Source organism: Drosophila subobscura, chromosome J (assembly GCF_008121235.1).
Source record: "Drosophila subobscura isolate 14011-0131.10 chromosome J, UCBerk_Dsub_1.0, whole genome shotgun sequence".
Taxonomy (NCBI): Eukaryota; Metazoa; Arthropoda; class Insecta; order Diptera; family Drosophilidae; genus Drosophila; species Drosophila subobscura.
Genome location: NC_048532.1, coordinates 11,745,945 through 11,766,911, shown reverse-complemented (window position 1 = coordinate 11,766,911; position 20,967 = coordinate 11,745,945). Strand labels below are relative to the sequence as shown.

At 41.2% G+C, this 20,967-nt stretch overlaps 1 protein-coding gene and 1 long non-coding RNA gene across 2 annotated transcripts in view; one reads left to right on the top strand and one right to left on the bottom strand.

The window, feature by feature from the left end:
* Positions 1 to 20,967, top strand: part of LOC117895384 (FH1/FH2 domain-containing protein 3) — a 44,003-nt gene that overhangs the window by 13,241 nt on the left and 9,795 nt on the right. The window contains 1 exon segment of the mRNA XM_034803007.1: positions 19,974 to 20,083. Coding sequence (XP_034658898.1) covers positions 19,974 to 20,083 — 110 coding nt within the window.
* Positions 12,387 to 12,739, bottom strand: LOC117895391. Its single transcript, XR_004648925.1, has 2 exons — positions 12,641 to 12,739; positions 12,387 to 12,581 (listed from the first exon to the last, which is right to left on the bottom strand). It is a non-coding gene; the product is annotated as an uncharacterized LOC117895391 (long non-coding RNA).

The window sequence follows — 20,967 nt, the reverse complement described above, 5'->3', positions numbered from 1 at the left end:
CTTTTTAGCATAGAGACTGAAAATTGTATTGTATTTATTCATCCTTGTCCCATCTTTAAATAAACTTTGTTTTATTTGTATCTAATCCTTGTCCCTTGTTTAAAGAGACTATCTCTGAAATATATGTAATATTTATTTGCCAAAACCTGCCAAGAAAAGTTTTAGGTTTTATTTCTACAACGTAAATTTCTGTATTTTCTATCCTTCCCGCTTTTGCGCGTAGAAAGAGAATGTAAAAGCTACTGTATGTTTTATTCGTATCTAATAGTTGTTCCTTTTTTTAGAAACTATCTCTGAAGTATAAAGTTTATTCAACAGACATTTAAATGCCACAATCCTCCCAGTTTGAAACCAATTTAAATAACTTTAGCCCGCTTAAAGTGTCCCATTAAACAGAGGCTTTAAAAATCGACTAAATAAATCAGTCAATCGCATAGCAATTTTAGGCAATCAATTGGCTACTAAGTTAGCATATCGAATGTGTTGGCCCCACCGTTAAACGCATGGGGCTGCCAATTTAACGTTCCCGCGCCAAAACGCTTGTCTCCCCCGCCAAAAAACCGCAGAAGCACACATACACAGTGTCTATTACACACCCACCCAATGAAGTATTCGCCCAGCGAATGTCCAGCTAATGATAGGCTAACGCTCCATCAACGATAAAGCCAAATTGTGGCACACGCGCAGCTAGTGCTATTTTTAGGACAAGAATCGACTATCAGCTGCAGCACAACGACGCGGCAGCAGCAGCAACAACGTGTTGCAGGAAGGTGCAGCCACAGGCACAAACATACACACACACCTGTATCCAAACGGGAAATTCACCACAGCGGCGCAACCTGCCTCAATAGGTTTACGTAGCGTTACGTCTTGTCTTACCTTTTGAGCGGCCAACACAAGGTGTATTTATATAAGGTGAGCCATTAACAAGAAACGATCTGACGATTTTATGTTCAATGTCTGCAGACCGCAGAATGCGCAAAGAGCGGGAGGAAGACAAAAAAACTAATAAAATTGTTTAAAACAGACAGACGTACATGGTTCATACCGATCAAGAAGAAAACATTGTGATATCAAAAAACACTCAAAGAAAAATAGGGTAGTGCCGCACCTTGTCACTATTCACCTTGTGCTTCCGTCTCTTTGGCTGCTTGCGTTGTGGTGCCGCGCGCTCTCTCGCTCACCGTTGCTTTGCTCGCTTCTCTCTCACACTACTACTCTTGCCGCTGCTTTTTCTTCTTCGTCTTCTTGCACTTTTGTTGCTTTTCCTTCTTCCACGGGAGCTTCAGCGGCTCCACCGCATTTTGGGTCTGTCAGTTGCTCCCCAAACACGCTCAAATTCAGTCGACGACGTCTCCACAGTTGTTCGCGTTTCGTGTTTAGTGCAAAACAAACGTAAAACTACATTCAGCTGCGCGCGTCGCGCACCCCCGCTATTTCTGGTTGCCCCTCGTTCCATGTGTGTTGTTGTTGGCAACATTAATGATATTTTAACCAACAAACGGAATGGTAATTGGAAATACTAAAAAGATCCACAGTGTTTAACAATAATCTAGCGAAATACAAAACCGCCGATAAAGTGGGAAATAATTGTGCAAAGCGTATCGAGGAAGAGGCATAAACTTGGTTAATAATGTTAACTAGACGACGGACTCTGTTAAAATTGCAATTTATTTTGAAATAATATCGATTTTTTGCGTGTCACTGTGTCAGTGTCAACGGACAATCTTAAATATGTTTGCTTTTTGTCTTGTCTGCACCACTGTGGGTGCCTCTCCAAATATCTCAGTGTCAAATGTTCTTCAGCGGGAAACAGCTGTCGTGCCCGTCTCCATCTCATTCTCTCTCCTGGTCTGTTCATCCTCTTTGGTTGCTCTTTCGTTATACAGTTCAGGGCTCTCGTGAAACGTCAGGTTCGAGCTCCTATTGAGGATCCCTGTCCCTGCAAGATGAGCAAATAGTAGTGAAAAAATACACACAAAAAACGAAGCTAAAGGAGAGGCAAGGGAATATCCGAAAACCGGAATTGTGCAAATAAATCGCGATATAAGACGAGTCTTCCCAGGAAAGCACTCTGTGGGCCGTTTTGTTGGAGCCCGGAGGAAGCATATCGTTGGCGTTCAATTTTTGGCAAATTACGAGGAGGGAAATATGTAATTTATTTGCAATCATTAAGGAAAATTGCATGCCCAAGGGGAAAATGTGTCTTCCAGAAGATCACTTTCTATACATTTCCCTATGAAAGCTGCATTCCGAGGCCCATCTATCACCTGTTGACCCACAAACCATTGACAGCAAATTATCATCTAGTACTGCTCCACATACCACTCCACTCCAAGACCTTCCTTCATTCTCTCAGCTGTCGCTCAATTAGTTTGAATTGCATTACCCTATGATTAGCCCATAAAACAGGCCTCAACATGCCTCAGCTAAAACTTAAACTTACTTTTCTGCTGCTCTACTCTTTATTTACCTTTTAATATGCAAATAATGAATGCTGCGGAATTTATTATGGCGAAATAAGAATGAGTTAATTCACTCAGCTCTATATCTAGTGTGCAAAAAAAAGAGCAGCTGTTGATGGGGTTAGAGGGGGAAAGAAAACCTCATTTTCGACGCGGTTAGTGCGAAGTACGAAGTACTTGCCAGAAAGAGAGCTTCGTTTCGCTTCTACTTAGCCATAGACACAGGCATGGGCAAATTACAGTGGTTCGTGAAAGTCAGCGCAGCGTCAGTGGAAATAAGTGTGTAAAATGTGAGAGTTACTACGTAGGATACCATTTATAAAGGAATAATAGGGGACAGAAGGAACAGTCTTTCCCTCTACTTTATCAAAAATTGGATCTGATCTGTGTAATTGTGTTCCAATTGTGATTGCCTTCAGTTGTTTTCAGCGCATACCATGCGCACCCACTGTGCGGACACCACCGTAAACGTAGTTACGATTTTAATTATCTGCCGGCGTAATCTGCCAACGACGACAGCGACGGCGACGTCGACCGCCGCCGCCTGTTGACGTGCCAACCGCGAGACACTTCAGATTTGGCTTTAGTTTCAGAGTAGTTTTTATACCCGGTACTCGAAGAGTAAATAGGGTATATTGTATTTGTGCACAAAGTGAATGTATGTAACGCACAGAAGGAAACGTTTCCGACCCCATAAAGTATATATATTCTTGATCAGCATCAATAGCCGAGTCGATTGAGCCATGTCTGTCTGTCCGTCTGTCCGTCTGTCCGTCCGTCCGTCTTGTTTGTCGGCTAGTTCTCAGAGACTATAAGAGTTAGAGCCACCAAATTTTGGCACCAGACTGCTGTATGCCGCCAGTGTATTTTAAAAATGAGCCCCGCCCCTTCCGCCCCCGCAAAGGGCGAAAACCTCCCAAATCTACAATTTTGAAGATAACAGAAAACAAAAACGCCATTCCGTAGGGAATGACCATATCTATCAGATCACCAAATTGGGATTTGGCTTTATTATAGCCACAATGAAGAAATTTTTCAGAAACTCACCCCGTCCCGCAGTTTTTTTTTATGGCCTACCCCTGACTTCTTCGTTGCCGGTTTAGCGGTCGCCGCTTTGCACTCTTTGGCGTGAGTATTTTGATTTTGACAGATTTTCAAATCCGCTAGCAATTTTTACTTGCAGCCGCGTAAGAAGCGTCTCACACGTCCCTTCTCGTTTTTGTACGCTTCTTCGTTGGGTTTAGCGGTCGCCGCTTTGCACTCTTTTATTTTGATTTTCTTTTCTCAGCAATTTTTTTGCAGCCGCTAATCCAATTTTTTTAATTGTGTTGCGAAGAGATGAAGCGGTGAGAGGGAGACCGGGAAAGAGAGAACACCATCCAGCACTTAGTAAAGACAGTAGTTGAAAGGGAGAGAGAGAGAAAAAGGTTTGCCGTCAACTGTGCTCTCTTCCTCGTTGCTTTTGTTCCTCTGCTGCGGTCGTTGTCTTTGTTTCTGTTTTGGTGAATTGTGTACCCTTGTGCTGGCCGAAAAGGGTATACTTGCTTCAATGCAGGTTAACCTATTTCATGAATACATTTCGAATATGATTGGACCATTTATTATATAAGAAGATTTAACGATAATATAACTAAGATGTTCTCATTCTAAACTGCAAATATCCTACATAAAACCTTGTTTAGTATAAACAGCACGTAATTACTGGGTATCGGACGGTCGTTATTCTAGTCTGTTGCTCATTCTTTCTTGTTTGCTGCTTAGTTTTTCGCGTTATCTTTTGAGCGCTTATCTAGCTACTGAAGTCGCTCGTTTCGTTCGCTGGCTCGTTTGCTATGCAAAGTCAAGGTGAGCAGCGCTGTAGAAGACGGAGATGGGGGTCCATCAACCCATAACCATCCACTGACAACTAATTATAATTCTCAACTTAAAGCCAAATTAAGTTGAATGACGAACCATGTGATCTGTAATCGGCTTAAAGTTCAATTGCGTGGGAATTTGGCTGTAAGCGAAAGCTTACATAAAGCCCAACCCCCAAGCCCAAAAGCAGGGGTTTATCTATCTGTTCAAAAAACTATCTTTCAACTCATTAACTAACAATCAAGTTGGCAGTCAGACAACAAAGCGCATTAGTGAGTAATTTCCCCTCTTATCCATCTCTCTTTCGCATGTGTGTATGTACATATGTATGTATCTTTGGCCGATAAAGTGTTTGGCTAAACAATGAAAGTGTTAGTGGTGCAACCACACCCAAAAAAAAAAAAAACCCCTCATAAAAAATGGTAAAAATTGTTGCGTTTGTTTTCTTTCAGCGAACGAACGCTCTTTGCCAAATGATATTGAGGTCAGCGTGGCTTAGTACACGCCACCCAAAGGCACTCTCTGTAGACATACCCTACAGTCTGCATACAAACATATGTACATACGTACATGCTGTGAAATAAATAACCTATTAGCACGAAGGTCCCCATAGCCTACGGTAGTTTATTGATTTATTTCCCTCGCACTTCTTGCCTCTCTGTTGGTTGGAACATGATATTTCTTTTCACTTTCATTGACATGGATCTGAATCTGATATAGTGCAATATTTCTGTGTAAATGCACTCTCTAGCATTGACATATGGAAATTGCAGTCAAAACTTGGTAGTTGATTGTTGATGCCCCGGATCTGGGTCAGGGTTCCAGTCTTAGAGGTGTTCCCATTGATTTGTATGGCACTGAGACCGTGAATAGGCCTTAGAGGCAACAAAATGACTAAGGAACTGTAGGCAAAGGTTTGGAAAACTACCTGGGGAGATCTGAAAATATAAAAAAAATCAAAAATATTATCAGAAGAGTATACAAAACAAAAGATTTATGAAATATTGAAATAAGAACTGAAAAAACTTTGAAATCTCTTTACTTCAATGTTACCTGCAAAGACACAAACATTTTATATTAAATCAATGTTTTATGATACCCGTTGTTCGGCTTTCAAGTGCTGGACAAACAAAAGAAGACACACAATATTGCCTTTGTCTAAGTATTTCGGATTAAATTCTTTATAAATACAATTTAAACTTCTACAAATAATCACATCAAAGGTATATTTCTAATAATCAAGTTGTCATTCCATATCCTATCCTAAACAAACCCTGTCCGCAACATTCCCCATCTTCAACTCCACCTAATGAAGTGATAACTTGACATTCGGAGTTATCAGGGAAGTTGAACAAATTTTCTGTGATTTTTATCGCCGGTTCCCAAATGTCTTTTCAATGGTTACTGAATGGTGGGCGCCATAAAAGTTGATTACAGGCAAAGGTGGAGCCCGAAGGGGGTTCATAAAATGCAAAGTAGTTTGATTGTGCGATCATAAAAAAAGGTTATGGTCATAAAAGCAATTAACGTTAACAAAACGAATCGGTGTAAGAGGAGAGGCCCTGCACGTCAGAGATTGCTGTAGGATGGATGCAACAGATCTGTTGCCTTGATTTTGATTTGCTTTTCTTTGGCTTGCAATTTGCGGTTTTGTTGTGGATTGCAGAATACAAAAAATATATCTGTTATTACAGCATCCTCATATTATCGGGGAATATTACGACCTTGATGGCTGATTCATATCGATTGGTGCATGGAGAAGGCGGATTCAACTCTTTTTACCATTTCTTTCGAGGGATCTTTTGATTGCTGCCCATTTGAAATTGCATTTCGAATCAATCAAACCTCAACTTGACCTTGCCACAAGACCCATAATTTAACACTCACTCGCCACTACACAATTTTAAAGTCCGGGGAATGGCATTTGACACTCCCCCAAACCCGAAACACCGAAAATTCATCAGCGATTTATCAGGCGGTCTGGCGGGCGGTGTGTGCAACATTTAAGCGCTGGATTGTTGCATAAAATCTGCATAATATTAACCAGGCGTCTCTCTGACCATTGAACCAACCAACAACAAACACACTTTGTGTGGCTATATTTTCAATAAATTGTATGTACATATGTGTTTTCGTATGCATTATGAGTCGTCAGAGGTGATTTATGGTGGAAACTGCAACTGCGACTGTCTACCAGTCCTCTACCTGTCTTTCTGTCTTTTGGAGATGCAATCGCCCAAGCAGACAAGGCACAGCAAGAAAAATGTTTAAATACAACAAAAATCTCTGTGTTTAGTGCAATTTATCATGGCCCAAAGTGAAAACACGTCCAAAGCACAGGCGCAGATAAAACGCATTGTTTATTAGACTATAAAATGATGGTTCCCCTCCTCTCTGGTAGCTTGGCGTCGCTCATTAGGCCAACAACTTGTAAAAAATCAAATAAAATCCCCAACTCTGTCGCTTTAAGATTGTTATTCAAATGTGGGCATTAGTTGAGTGAAAAGAGTGCCCTCATAAAGAAAATTAGACGTAAGCCACAACATGAGCTTATTTTTCCATGAAAAATCGATCTGCTTTTGCTTTCAATTCTTTATTCATTTCGGTAGCAGAGAATTTGATTCAGGTTATTTTATTTTTGGGGGTTTCAGTGCGTTTCCTAGAAGTAGGGCTTTCATATTTCTGATGGTTCCACAATTCTTTGCTTATTGATTATAAGAAAAGGTGCACAAACATATGTGAGAAGGTAGAGGTTTAGATTTTTATCAAGTTCCCAAGAAAATCGATACGAAAATTGGATATTTCCTCCACTGGAAATGTGATATGTTAATAAATAATATACAATTTTTAATGATTTTATATATTTATTAATCATGTAATGCAATACGTTTCAGTCGGTTTTACAGTGTACGAAGTTTAGGAATAGAGTTGGGAATTATACACTTAATATCAGTTACCAGAATGCCATCGAAACTTTTGATTAAAATTCCCAAAAATGCCCACACCCAACTCGGGAAAAACTTAAATTTTTCAAGCGCGATGTTTTTTTGAAGACCTGAGTAGAAAAAACTCCCATATCTTATGAATAATGCCCTCATAATTATTTAGAGAGAATGCCTCACCGCTTCACTTGAGTAACTTCATGGAAATGATGTCATATCCCTTAGGGAAAATTTGTGCAGCGAATTAGCATCAACAATCACCGGCATTCAGTCCCTTTGAGGTGTAGATTATTATATTATATCCATGTAGATGAATCGATTCCTAACAATCTTTATTCCCAATATGCATTCATCCCTTCAGACATCTCTTAAATCAAATAAAAATCGAACAAATATCCAAAAAAACATCAACATTTGATTGCATAAAAAATAAAAATACATACAAATTTAAAAATGTAAAATATTTAAGTGTTTGACCCAAATTTCGAAATGAGAATTGTCACAGCTGATGGGGGAAGAAAGAAGAGGCTGTGTGAAAACTGGGCCACTGTTCCACTATGCCCCCCCACTGTCTCCCTCTGTGTCTGTCTTGCTTTTTTTCTTGGCTAAAAAATATCTTAACTTGATTATTTTGATGATGATTGTTGTTGCCGTTTCGTCGTTTGTTGCCATTGCATAACCCCCGCACAAAAATCGTGGCCAAGTCTTTTTGCTGCACTCAAAAATATTAGTCACGCACTCACACAGAGCTGCAAATTAGTAGAGCAAATGAATATGCCACATAAAAGATATACCAGATAGCCCAGATACCAGATATATGTATATACATAAATATATATAAAGTATTGTGTGTGTTGATATTTTGTAAGAATTCATGTCAACTGCATACAGAAATAACCCACAAAATGAGTTTAACAGATGCCCCTGGTTCACAGGTCCACAAATGCCACAAATGTAAAGGGAAACACAGACGATGATGATGAGGAAACAGAGAATGATAAAGAATAAGAGAGGTGTCTGTGTCTCTATGGATGATCTATCAAAATGACATAATGTTTCACATGAAGATTCTGTCATTTGAAATGCCTAGAAGAACTCTAATTCTCTCTGTGAAGAGCATTCCTTTTGATTGACTGCCTCTTGAGGTATTTGTAGTTCTGACAGATGGAATGGGTTATTATAGCTAGCGATCTGTCGGAGATCTAAGATTTGTTTTTAAGGTTTCTCACGTAACATTTAGTATTACCTCAAAGCTGTCTACTATTTGCTCTGTGCATTGCCAGTTTTATGGGGTACTTATCTAAATAACTTTCAGTCCATGACTTCCAGTTGGTTTCCAGTTTCTTCCAAGCAAAAATTACAAACTCATGCTGAAAATAAGGCATGGTTGTACGATATAATCAAGGAAATCAAATCCCAACTTATCTTGGGTGGTTTATGCGCTTAGTTGATTTAATAATTTATTTCTGTTATTTAATTGTAATTTCCTTTAAATTATTCCTCATTATTCCATTAAATAAATTAAAATTAAAGATTTAATTATGCTTCTACGTATTACATAGTTCATTAACAACCTATTTAAAACTCAAGCTAATTTTTATCAATGTCTTTTCCATTCTATATTTTCAATCTTCTGAAAGTTGGCTTAGTTTTTCCATCTTAAAAGTTATCTTTCATCTTCTGCTGACACTTTCAATTCTTCTTTCTTGAAACATTAGCATTTGAAATGGAGAAAAATAGATGAATACATAATTTAAATTTCTTTTCTAATAAAAACACTTTCCACCACTCGAATCTGGACTACCGTTGGCTGCATTTTCCAGAGATATTAAGTGGCAAACGCTTTTGGAGTGGCAATGCTCTTGAGAGGCAGAAATTAAAGCACTTCTCTGACTTTTGACCCCAATTCCTGAAGTATCTCGATCGACACTCTAGCTCTTTTTTTTAGCACTGAAAACTGTAGAATAAGCCGGGAAATTCCATAGAGAACACGTTGTCACACGACGATTTCCTGACTCTGGCGTTGGTTCTCTTTCCATTTCCGTTCTGTCGAGGTCTTTGGGGCTCCTGGGGGGCTTATGATCATTATGCTATTGTTATAATTAACTGTGAAGAACACCTCCGCCTCCAGAAAGGGGAGTTCTATAATGAGTTGGCATTCTTGCGGACTCAGGCACAGCGCTTGGACTTGGACCTGGGGCATCCGTTGCATACGAAATCAGCTACGGTGGTTCTGAACGAAAGAATTCAATAAATCAAGCGCACACGCACACGCACCAGCACCAGCAGCAGCAGCAGTACCACATTATGCCATGGTATGCCACACGTGCATTGGAGTAGAGGGTATCTATGGGATTCGACACAGACACACACTCACTGCTGTTACTGCTGAATGCCTCTGATCTCGAGTGGCATACGCTGTGTTTTCCCTCAAACATTTAACCGTTTCAAACACAACACACAAACGTGACACAATTTTCTTTGAAACTCGTTTCAAGAGAGGGCCTGAGTCCGGGCCCTCTATTACGGGCCAGGCCAATCATCTGTGTTTCTTTGCTGGCTGTTGTTGTGTTTTTTTATTGGCAGTTGAAATTATTTTTAAATGCATTCGCTTAACAATTTTATATGTCTTTCATTCAGTCAGTCAAGAGGTCAAACAACTTTTCTTCTGATTGCTGGCAGTACCATTTTTCTTCTACCTTTTCAACCCGAACTCAAAAATGATTTGTTTGTTTCCATTTTCTTCTCCCTTTCAGATCGTTCTCTCCTGCACGAGAGAGCATGACAAATTATTGTGGAATGTAGTGTGTTTGCTTTTCATTTCTTTCATGGGTTCTGTTTCCATTAAAATATCTGTTTCTGTTTTTGTATGGCCAAATATTTGCTGTTCAGCGAACCATAGACCTCCTACCTCCCCACCCCGCTGCCAAATGTGGTATTTTTTGCGCATTCTGCGAACTCATTGAACCGACGAATGTATCTGTATCTATATCTGGGTTTATTTCTTTATTAAGTCAGCGATAAGTATCGCGGTATATTTTACAATGTTTGTGGATTGTCAAGGGGCAGATAAGTGGCAGAGTAGGGGGGAAAAATGTGTGAAGTACAAGCACATTTAATTGAATTCATTGAATTATGTCCTGATTGAACTTGAAAGTTCGATCACAAGTGTCACGTGTGTGCTTTGATGGAACAGAAATAGTTGTCTGTTCGTGCGATTATATGGTGGCATTCGAACGAGTAAAGAAAAAGATTTTTAAAGAATTTAGAAACTTTAGAATCATGAAGTCTAATTGTTTCCCTATCTTTTCTTATGAAGAATTCCTTCTATAAGCAGCTCCTAAGCTGACTTCCTGTGTGCATAAAGTCGATAGGGGAGACCCTCTGGCAGATGCACCTTAACTGTATCAATGTCAATGCACCGTTGCGGATCATCAAAGCGTATAACAGAGTGCGAACTTAGCGTACGGATCACAGCAGTGTCTCAGCCGATTTTGGTGCGCCTGTGGGGGCATGCAGCAGCAGCAGAAGCAGCAGCAACAGCAACAGCTAAAGCCGCACAGTAGCTGTCAATTAAGCGTCTTTGGGAAATTGTTAAGTTATTAGCCATCCCGTGGGGGGCTATGGAAAATTTGCATAATTGATGGCATAAAAAACTGCAGAAGAAGAAGCGGCAGCAGGAAGAGCCGTTGCCTGGCTCCTCCAACGTCAGTGATTGCAACATGGGGCAGGCAGGCAGGCGGCAGCAGCAGCAGCAGTAAAAAGTGAAAGTTCATTTAAGCCAAGTCAAGGCAAAAAAGAGAGAAGCAGCAACAACGGCAGCAGCAGCGGTGCTCTGGCTCTAAAAAAAAAGAGTTTCCTTGAGCCAGCGGGCGGGTTTCATTACCTGCCAGTTGTTACTGTACCGTGGCTGTTGTTACTGTAGTTGTTGTGGGTGCCCCACAGACTGGCCGCTGCTGCTGCTGCTGCTGCAGCATTTGCATAAATTATTTACACTTTAATATGGTCTGTCCATCAGTCGTCGTCGCTTCGGCGCCATTGTCGTAATTTGTAACTAAATATGCCGCTGCTTAGCCATGGCTAACAACCGACACTCTTGGCCATAATGGCCACAATGGTTTTTGGCTGCCTGGCGTTTATCTCTTCTATACAACATAATATTTATTTAATTTCATTAAATTTCTGCACGTCCCCCAAACGGCGTTCGCCAAAGACCGAACGCCGATCGGTCGAACGCAGACAATGAGGAAGCCATAGACTATAGTGATTTTCGCTGATGGACACTTAACTTTTGACTTGGCCGAAACCCTTTTTCGTGTTGGCGTTGGCCCAAAAGAGAGTTCCGGCCAGTGGCGGTAGGAATTTCTGTATACGTGAAAGTAAAAAAATCTTTATTCGGGCTTCCACTTCATTTTCCATTTCATAAACGAAACCAAAAGCAGGCGGTCGATTCGCCGTCTCTTGCAGCATTGACTTTCGCATGCAACAGAACTTGTTGTTTCGGTTTCTCGATTGCTGATGTCATGCTGGTTGTGTCTCTCTGGTGGTTGCAGTTGCTGTTGGTACCCTCGCTACTGTGAGTCCTATAAGGCTGCACATGCCCAAGGAACAATCGATCTTCATGGGTATCCAAAGCTTCGAATCCCTTAAAATGCACCCTTTCTTTCCTGCTGTTTTATTTTTTTGCATGGTTCTTTCCTGTGTGTGTTTTTGGGCACACCTGCCTTTGCCGCCTGGCTGTCAGAAGGAAGCCCTGGCAAGGGTCCATCCGCCTGTAACCTGTCTCTCGTAGTCTCCTGCCTGCCCTCTACCACCGCCTTCTCCAGTCTTTCAATTAAGCTTTAACTCTTTTGTTTTGTTTCTCTGTCCTGTGCTGTTCAGTTCCCCCCCCTTGTGATAACTTCCTTTCTGTGCCCTGCAGTCTTGCCCCACCCTTTAGACCTCAGTGCCGGACTCCCAAGTCTCCGCTCTTAATGACTTGACTTTTATTTTATTTCTCATTTCGTTCGTTCAACAGAACGAAACACCTCTCAACGGCGGCTCGTCTCGGCTCGCGGGAGTCTCTGCTGCTGAACAGCTGTTTACGTTTACACAATATTCTTGGGTTGGCTTTTGTGTTGTGTTGTCTTTTGTTAACCGTTTTTATTGGCCTTTTTTATGGCTTTCGCCTTTATTTTTGTGTGCTGTGTGTTTCCCTGTATTTATTTCGCATTCGCTGCTTCGCAATGAATTATTGCAATTAGGCGCGATGTTTTCTGTAGTTTTTGTGGCCTTTTAAAAGCCGCCGCCGACATCGCCTTCGTATTGGGCATCGCATCTGTGAAAAATGATTTGAGTTAGTGGCTAAAATACAAAATAATTACATGTTGTACGTACGCAAGTATTCTCCAGTAGTACGAACGTGCAACGTGTTTCTGCAACGTGTTGGACAAATTACCAAATTGGTGGCCAAGCCCCTTAGAATTGTTGGAATGAATAATGGTTTGAAACTAATTGATTTGAGCTAATAATGAAGAAAGCTAATACGCGATTGAGTGCTTAAGATGGTCTTTGTTTAAGTATGGCAAAAGGTTTTTCGAGGGTTTTATTTATTATTAATTAACGCTGAATACTTTGTAGTGTAGTGCAACAACAAATACCTTCAATACTTTCTAAAGTAATACATAATACGAATAACATACATATGTATACGATCTCTTACACCATTTGTCGCGCACTTGGTGGCCTCACCCATTTCCTAACCATTGTTCGGACCACCTCCAGACGCTAGAGTTCAATGTCAGTCGTCTGCAGTGAGCGACAGACAAGTGTGTGTTTGAGCAGAGTCCAACTTCAAGTCCAAGTCCAATTTTGAAGACGAGACACAGACCAAACTCCGGCAGCCAACGGGCGTGCGCGTCCATTAGAGTCACGTTATGCGGAGGGAGCTACCGCACACGGCTACTGGGACCGCTACAAGACGACACTCAAGAACCTCGTTAACAGACGAACAGAAGACCCTCGGCGCTGGCCCATAAACCACAGACAGAAGGACAGACACACAACCAACCTCTGTGCTGTGTACTCACTGTGTCTTGCATATTTGCATAAAAGCACCAGAAAAACAGCAGACAAGACATTTAGCGGTACTCCCACAGCGGAGACGTCTTACCTTCTTTGAGGCCCGTCGATTTGGTTTCGATTTGAGGTAATGGCAATGTCCCCTGAATGCCTGATGATGATTAAAAGCCACAACTACTGGGGCGGGTACTGACATTGAATTCGAAAAAGTTACACAACAATAATCATCATCATTATCATCATCATCGCTTGATCATCATCATTATGTGACTGCAAAGCGAACCAGAAAGCCAAAGACAAATACATATTTAAACAAATACAAAAAGAGAAGCACATAAAATAAAAGAAAGAAAGGAGAGCGATCCGGTTCGGCATAGCAATTATGCTACGGGTGGGGAGTGGGGACAATGCTGTGGAGTGTGTTACTGTATAGTGGGCGTGGCTTTTGAACAATTTTGCAATATTTAGCATAAAATTGCGCAACATGCGTGTGTGTGTTGGCTCAACCAAAAGAGACACTCCACTGCCAAACAATTATGCAACAATTTGGCATAGCTCTGGCAGAGGGTATGACTATTTTTACAAGATTGTTTCTGCACCTTTGTCCATCTTGGAGAGTCATCTTTAAGACTCATACATGTCTGATATCCATCATAGATAAGATTCGCCCCACAGGGTATCAGTTGCTTCGATAGATCTCCCTCTGCGACTCTCTCCAGTGTCTTGTGTGTGACTTAAATTCGTTTCGGGGCTTGGCCCAAAGAGTGCACGTCATAAAAATCAAAATTAAAACAAATTGCAAGCGAGCAAAAAGCAAACAAATTTATGCCAATCCAAAAATCCATTTCAGTTCCAGTTCAAGTGAAAATGCAAATAAATAAAAGTGAGAGAAAATACCAGAAAAATAAATAAAAGAAAATCAAAAGACAAATGTGAAAGAGGTGAAGTGGAAGTGCGATCTCGAGAGACGTTTGTAAATAATATACGCCAAAATGATTGTGAAAATGGAACCCGACGAACTAATCACCTTTCGTGTCCAGTATGTGGTGGATAGCGATCCGCTTTCGGCCTGCACCGCCTTCCCCATACCGGTGCGTGCACCCACGTATGCGTTTGCCACAACCATGCCACTGGCCACGCAAATCGGCACCATCCTCAGGCTGTTGAATGCCCCACAAAGTGTAAGCACAATGGATCTTTCTTTCTTTTATATAATTTCACAAATAAATCCGTATTTATAACTGGCTTTAGCTTATCTATGCCTTATCACAGAGTCTGAATCTTTCAGCCCAAAAAAATAACAGCATAATCGTACAAAAATCTTTTGTATATGAAAAGGCATTAACTCTTTTAACGTCGCATTTAGGAGATACTTTCCGTATACATTAAGAGGTAGTATGTATAGGCATTATCGAGATCAAGATTGCCGGTTATTTGTTAGTATTCTCCATAGTTTTTTCCTGAAGGTTCTTTTTATTCTTCTTTCAAAAATTTAATATTTATTTTTATACCATGATGAAAACGATTTTTGCACACGCCAGGCCAGCGCTTTGATTCCTGCGATGATGCTGGTTTGTGCTGATAGTTGTCCACAGTTAATGCCAGAAGTTTGTGAACAGAAGAGGGAATTAAAGCTAGTTAGTTAGTGTCCACCAAACACACTTTTGTTTACCATTTAATCACAAAAAAAAATTATTGCAATTATTACTACAAGCATCAACCAGAATCGAATCTTCTTTCTTCTCCCACCTCCCTTAATGCAGCATTTACCTGGCAGTCACACTCTTTTCACACTCACTGTCTCTGAACTGATGGCATATACATTTCTGTATATATATTTCCAGTGCGGATATTTGTGTGTGGCGGCACGGCAGCCGGTATCCCAAACCAAGACCGAGAGTCATTTGCATAGCGTGTTTAGACGCATTTATCGCTCTATATCGCCACCACATTTCCTATAAAAATAAACGCATAAAAAGCATTATAACTCGTTTATCGTCAGCAATGGAACGATTATGTTCCTCCACAAAAAAGTAAACAAAATCTACAATTGATTTATTTGTGAAATTTCCACATGAAAGCAAAAGATTAAACTTGGCCAGAGCCAAATTGATTCAAAAGAAAAATACAATAAAAAACTCTGGCCACAAATCTAAAAAAAAGTGGTCAAAATAGTAGCAAGAGAGCGAGGGAGAGGAGAGATGTAAGTCAATTGAAGCGGAATAAGTTTTATTTGTGCAAAATCGGTAAAGAGGAAAGAGCGTTGAAATGGAAAGAACCACAAAACCAACAAAAACAAATGCGGGGGAAAAGTTTTAGGAAATCTGCTAAAATGGTAATTGGTAAATAACAGAAGAAAAACTTATCAACCAAAAAAACAAATAAAACAAAGAAAAGGGTTCAGTTCTGGCAGAAGCGAGATAGTGGGAGAGAGGGGGGAACGAGAGAGAGATAAAAGAGACAAGGAAGTAAAGTGTTTTAGCATGTTCTAAACCCGTACTTATTACAATATTTTATTCCCGCACCGAACAAATGATGCATTGCCAATGGATGGGCATGCCAATGACCGACCCTTTCCACTGGGCAATTCAGCGATCCCAGCCAGAAGACAATGGCAGATGGCAATGGCGAGGGATTGGCTCCACACAGATCCATTGGCGGGCGGGCAGGAGTAAGCCAAGCTCTGAGCCAGCCCCGGGCTGGGCTAACTTATTGCTATCGCACAATCTGTGGCAACTAATAGGAAGTTGGGGCAGGCAGAAAACCCCGGACCCCAGAGCCGAGAGCCAAGAGCCAGAGCCACAGTCAGAGCTGGGGTTGGGGCTGGGGCTGGGGCTGGGGCTGGGGCTCTCTTTTCTGGGCGCATTGTGAAAGCCATGGCCAGCAATTATCTAAGCCTGCCATTGTTTGCCCCTTGCAACGAGTGGCATCGCGCTGCCTGCTGCCTGCCTGACTTTGACTAATTTGCAAAAAAGCCACTAAGGAGCATCGAACAGCCTGCCTCCCCATTTGTGGAGGCTCCACCATCAGCTAGCCACCAGCAACCACCAGCCACTGCCTGTCATCTGTCATCCAGAGTGGGGCAGAGCAGAGCAGTGCAGGCCGCAAGGATACGTAAATCTTGACAAGCGGCGGCAATAAATTCTAATGAGCAAATCGCAAAAGGAAGTTCTTTCTAGCTTCCAGCTTCTATATCCAGTGTGCCCAGGATGTTGTCGGAGGCAGATTTATGTGGCAGGCTTCGGCATCGGCATCGGCATCGGCATCGAAATCGGCATCAGCCGTCGCGGCGGCAGCTGTAAATGCCATTTGTCCAATTAGTCAGCAAACAGAGAACTTTTGCTGCTGCCAGCTACTGCCGGCTGCTACTCCTCCTATCGGCAGTTCACCATGCATGCAACTTGTTAAATTTAGCGCATTACAATAGATTCATAAATTTTCGCCTCACCAATCGCCCAATCTCCAGCGATGACATCAGTGCGGGACAGATTCGAGAACCCACAGAAGTTAAAAATATAAACAATCATGCGAGTAGTCGTTGTGGCTGGCCAATGAAACGATATGATACTTAATACTGTAGAAGGTGTACCCTACCCTAGGTCTATCTGTTTAATGATATTTTGAAATTATCAGCAAAAGGAGAGAGAAACAGCAGAAGGCAGAAGGGTCAGACAGCAGATTGGGTAAAACTTTAAAGGTTTTGCCTTAAAGTTTTCAACGAAATTCAAAAGTAAATAAAGAAAACGATCAATTATTTAATATTTGTATGCTACACAGTATCTACCCATTCGACTACATTTATTGCACATTTTCGAATGTTTTGATTTGAATTTATAGTGTTATTCTTACTGCCAATTATTTCTGTGCTGACTGTTTCTTCGCGTCATTCAGAACAGAACAGTATTAGAGATAAGCATGTAGGGAGTACGCGTGTTCAATTCAATGGCCAATGGAAATGGAAACCCAACAACAACAAAGACGACAGACACAATTAAACTAAAAAAAAGTTGAACAATTCATTGAAAAAAACAAATTCAAAGCCAAAGGCAAAAGCTCATTAAAATAAACCAAAAAATAAAACCAATTCAATTATTTATTGGCAAATAAGTAAATTAATCCGTTATATAGAGAGCATTGCGTCATTTACATGTGTCATTCACACGATTAAACAATACTCGTACTATTCTTACCCCTCTGGCTGCATTCAAAGTCAATCAAAATCATTGAGTTGTAAGGCTTGACCCGTGGCGAAATTTTTCCATTTACATTTTTGCAGTTTAATTGTTGGTCAAATATTTGAGCCACGCGGAAACTTCTCCCTTCTGGTTATTTACATTACAAATTTGCACAGCGATCTCTTCTGTATATTCCCGCTTTGAAGTTATGCTGGGTTTTTGATTTCAATTAGCACGGGTGCCATCCGTCAGATTTTGCGGTCAACCCGTGGGTCAATCAACCCTGATTGATGTGAAAGCAAAAGTGTATTAGTCACTGAAGCCGACGACAAGGCTAACCATTTAATGCTCTTTGTTGGCTTTTATTTAGATTGTGAGTGGGCTGACCTTTGATCTCAAATTGTTTTTAAAGTAGAGATTTGGTAATTAAACAATTATTATTGGTGGATATGGGTATACAGATTCCTAAATAGGACTCATTACTTATACCTATTTAATTCTTCTACAAAATATAATCCCATATACAAAGCCCATCATTAGCCGGTCTTCAAAACAAAAAACAATGCCATATGTCATCTCTTCATTAGAGCCAACAAATTACTTTGTATTATTGTATATTCCTCTTATTTCCAAAATACTTAGGGATTTGTTTAAAAATAAATATGGAATTATAATTAATCAAAATTAATATCCAATTTGTTGTCTACCCGCAAAAAACGACGAATTTATAGGGCTGTCAATAATACAACAGATAATTATTTATTTTCCTAAACATATTGGAACTATCGTTTTATAGTTTATTTTCCCCCACGGTTTTTTTTGCCAATATATTTTCTCCTCTTGGATTTTTATGCTCTCGCTCGCGCTCCACCCCTTAACTGTGTCAATGGCCACATTTATGTGTGGTTTTTTTTGGCCAAAAATCATTTTGATTAAAAATCTTGTCATGCTTCAGTCAAAATAAAAAATCAAAGCCAAAAAAGCGACCGATACAAAAATTTGCATAGAGCTGTGAATGAGCGAATTGGAATGAACGAATGAATGAATGAGCGAATGAATAAACGAATATGAGAGACGGAACATAAATAAATCATAAAGCTATAGTTTTTTTGTATATTTGGAAGCAGAAAGCTTGAGGCCAATATTTGCTTTGATTTTAATAGCCCGCTCCGACAGATCGCTTATATAAAGATCTGCTGTGTTTATATAGTAGACTAAAGCACGCATTTGACACATAATTTGAATGTTGTCTCTGCGCCTCCTCCTTTAGGGCAAACAATGACGGAATGAATGATAGACGACCCAAAACGTTGGTCTAGAAAGTTTTTGTTTTAGCCAGGAAGTTGGTTGAAAATTTGCTCAAGAAGCTTTGGGTGGGGCCTCAGTTTTTTGTTGTTTGATAAGAAAACGTGATTCGTACGAGACTGCATGGCACGCACTGACTTTTAGGGCAAACAAAACTCTCAAGTGCTGACGAGTCATTTAACTAGGAAAAGAGTCATTTGGGGAACAAGTCTCATATTTATGAACTTGTTGTGGCTCTCTCCAGCTGATTGGCTTCCATGAAATGCAGCTATAGATTCGTTAATTCGTGAGAAAACTAACAAATGTTCCCAGAAGTATTTAAAATAATCTTTAAAATAAAATGATGCCTGTTTGTGTGATTCGATATGCGTGTCTCCTCGCGGAAAAGGGTTATAAAACTCACAAGACAATGAACCACAAACCAAACTCAAACCTCAACCCAAACTTCCAGCCAAAGAAGGAAAGACTTGTCTCGTCTGTGTGTAATCTTCCACCCGGATGACAGGCAATATTCTCAGATGCTGTTTTCACACATTGAGCATTAGGCATCGACACAGATATAATACCATGTTGTACCCGGTAATTGTTCTGTAAATGCAGAAATAATTACTTTCAATGCGCCAATAAACACAAAGACAAGACACAAGAGTTGGTCTGCGCGCCGTCAATCAGCGAGCGCATTTGTGCACGCAGCAGGAGCTTGATCAATCAGGCAGCCAATGCAATCAGCGGCTTGAAAGAAAACTGAAAGCAGAGAAAAGTAGGTGACCGACCAGCCACAGCCAGCCAGAGCCAGAGCCAGCCAGCCAGTTGACGCGTCATCTCTTGGCCAGCCATCAACTCCGGCTGTTGCTTGATGTCGGCCTCAATGTTGGCCTAAACGAAATCGTCTGCAGACTTTCAATGCAACAAAACGTTCTATGGTGCAGCGGCAGCGGCAGCACATCAACCTCTCCATCACCAGCTTCCAAGTGTAGCCCCCATCTGCCATCCAGCAACCACCATCCCGTAGCTTCTTTCTCTTTTTACTCAAAAACCGAAACCATAAACAACTTTTACTGCGTAGTGCGGTAGTGCAGTGCCTGCTGATGCTGCCATTTACTTTTAGCCAGACTTTAATTATAATTGCCGGCGAAACTAAGCATCTCTCTCCTTCTCTTCTCTTGTAGATCGATGATGCAGCCATTCAGGTGTACAAGGATGGGGACTATGGTGCCTATTTGGATCTGGAATCATCGCTGGCCGAACAAACCGAGGAGATCGAGGGCCTGAATGCCAGGTGAGTGCAGTGAATCGAGAGAACAACACACAAAAGACTCCTTCTCCCGCGCTCCCTCAGTGTGTGTGTGTTTGTGTGTGGGATGATCGGTGGACACTAACGAATTGTCAACCCACATGATGGTGGACACCTGGCGCAATCAGTGGCAGCCACACAGCCTGACACTGCCACCCACCACTCTGCCGCACAAAAACACAAAATTTGTCAGAGAATTTTCACTTTTGCTAAGGCGCCCGCTGTGGCTGTTGTTGCTGCTTACCTTGAACCCAATTTCCGCTGCTTATTTTCCCCAACTAAAGTTTCGGGAAAGCCAGAGCACCTTTTGGGAAAATGTTGAACCAGTCTTAGCGCTTTGTCCTCGTTTGGGTTACTGGGGCACCAGATCGTGGGTGGCTCTCTTTCTCTCTCGCTCTCTCTGTCAGCCTTTCACCGAAATGCCACATATTACACATACGCCATGACGGTCGGATCGCCTGTTTCTTGACCATATCCGATTAACATCTGAACGGACGGGGGACTTGCTAATAAAGTTATTTGACTGTCGCTCGTACATATCTGTGTGGCAGGCAGGCAGGCAGTCAGGCAGGCACACACAGGAAACGGACTCTCGGACTGCCTGCCTGGCAGTGCTCCAGACGTTTGCATGCCACGACATTGCTACGTGCAACTTGTTGCTGCTACGACGCTTGCAACTTGCAGTTAATTTGCATTTAATCCGCGCACAAAAGACAACGTACAGCCAAGGGTATGGGCACTGCCACATTTTGATGTCGTTGCTTCGTTGCTTTCGTTGCTGTTGTTGGACCTCTGCCTCCTCCAGTCGTTATATATTTTTTTTGTCAGAGTTTTGAGCGCTTTTTCTCATAACTGGCATTGCATATAAA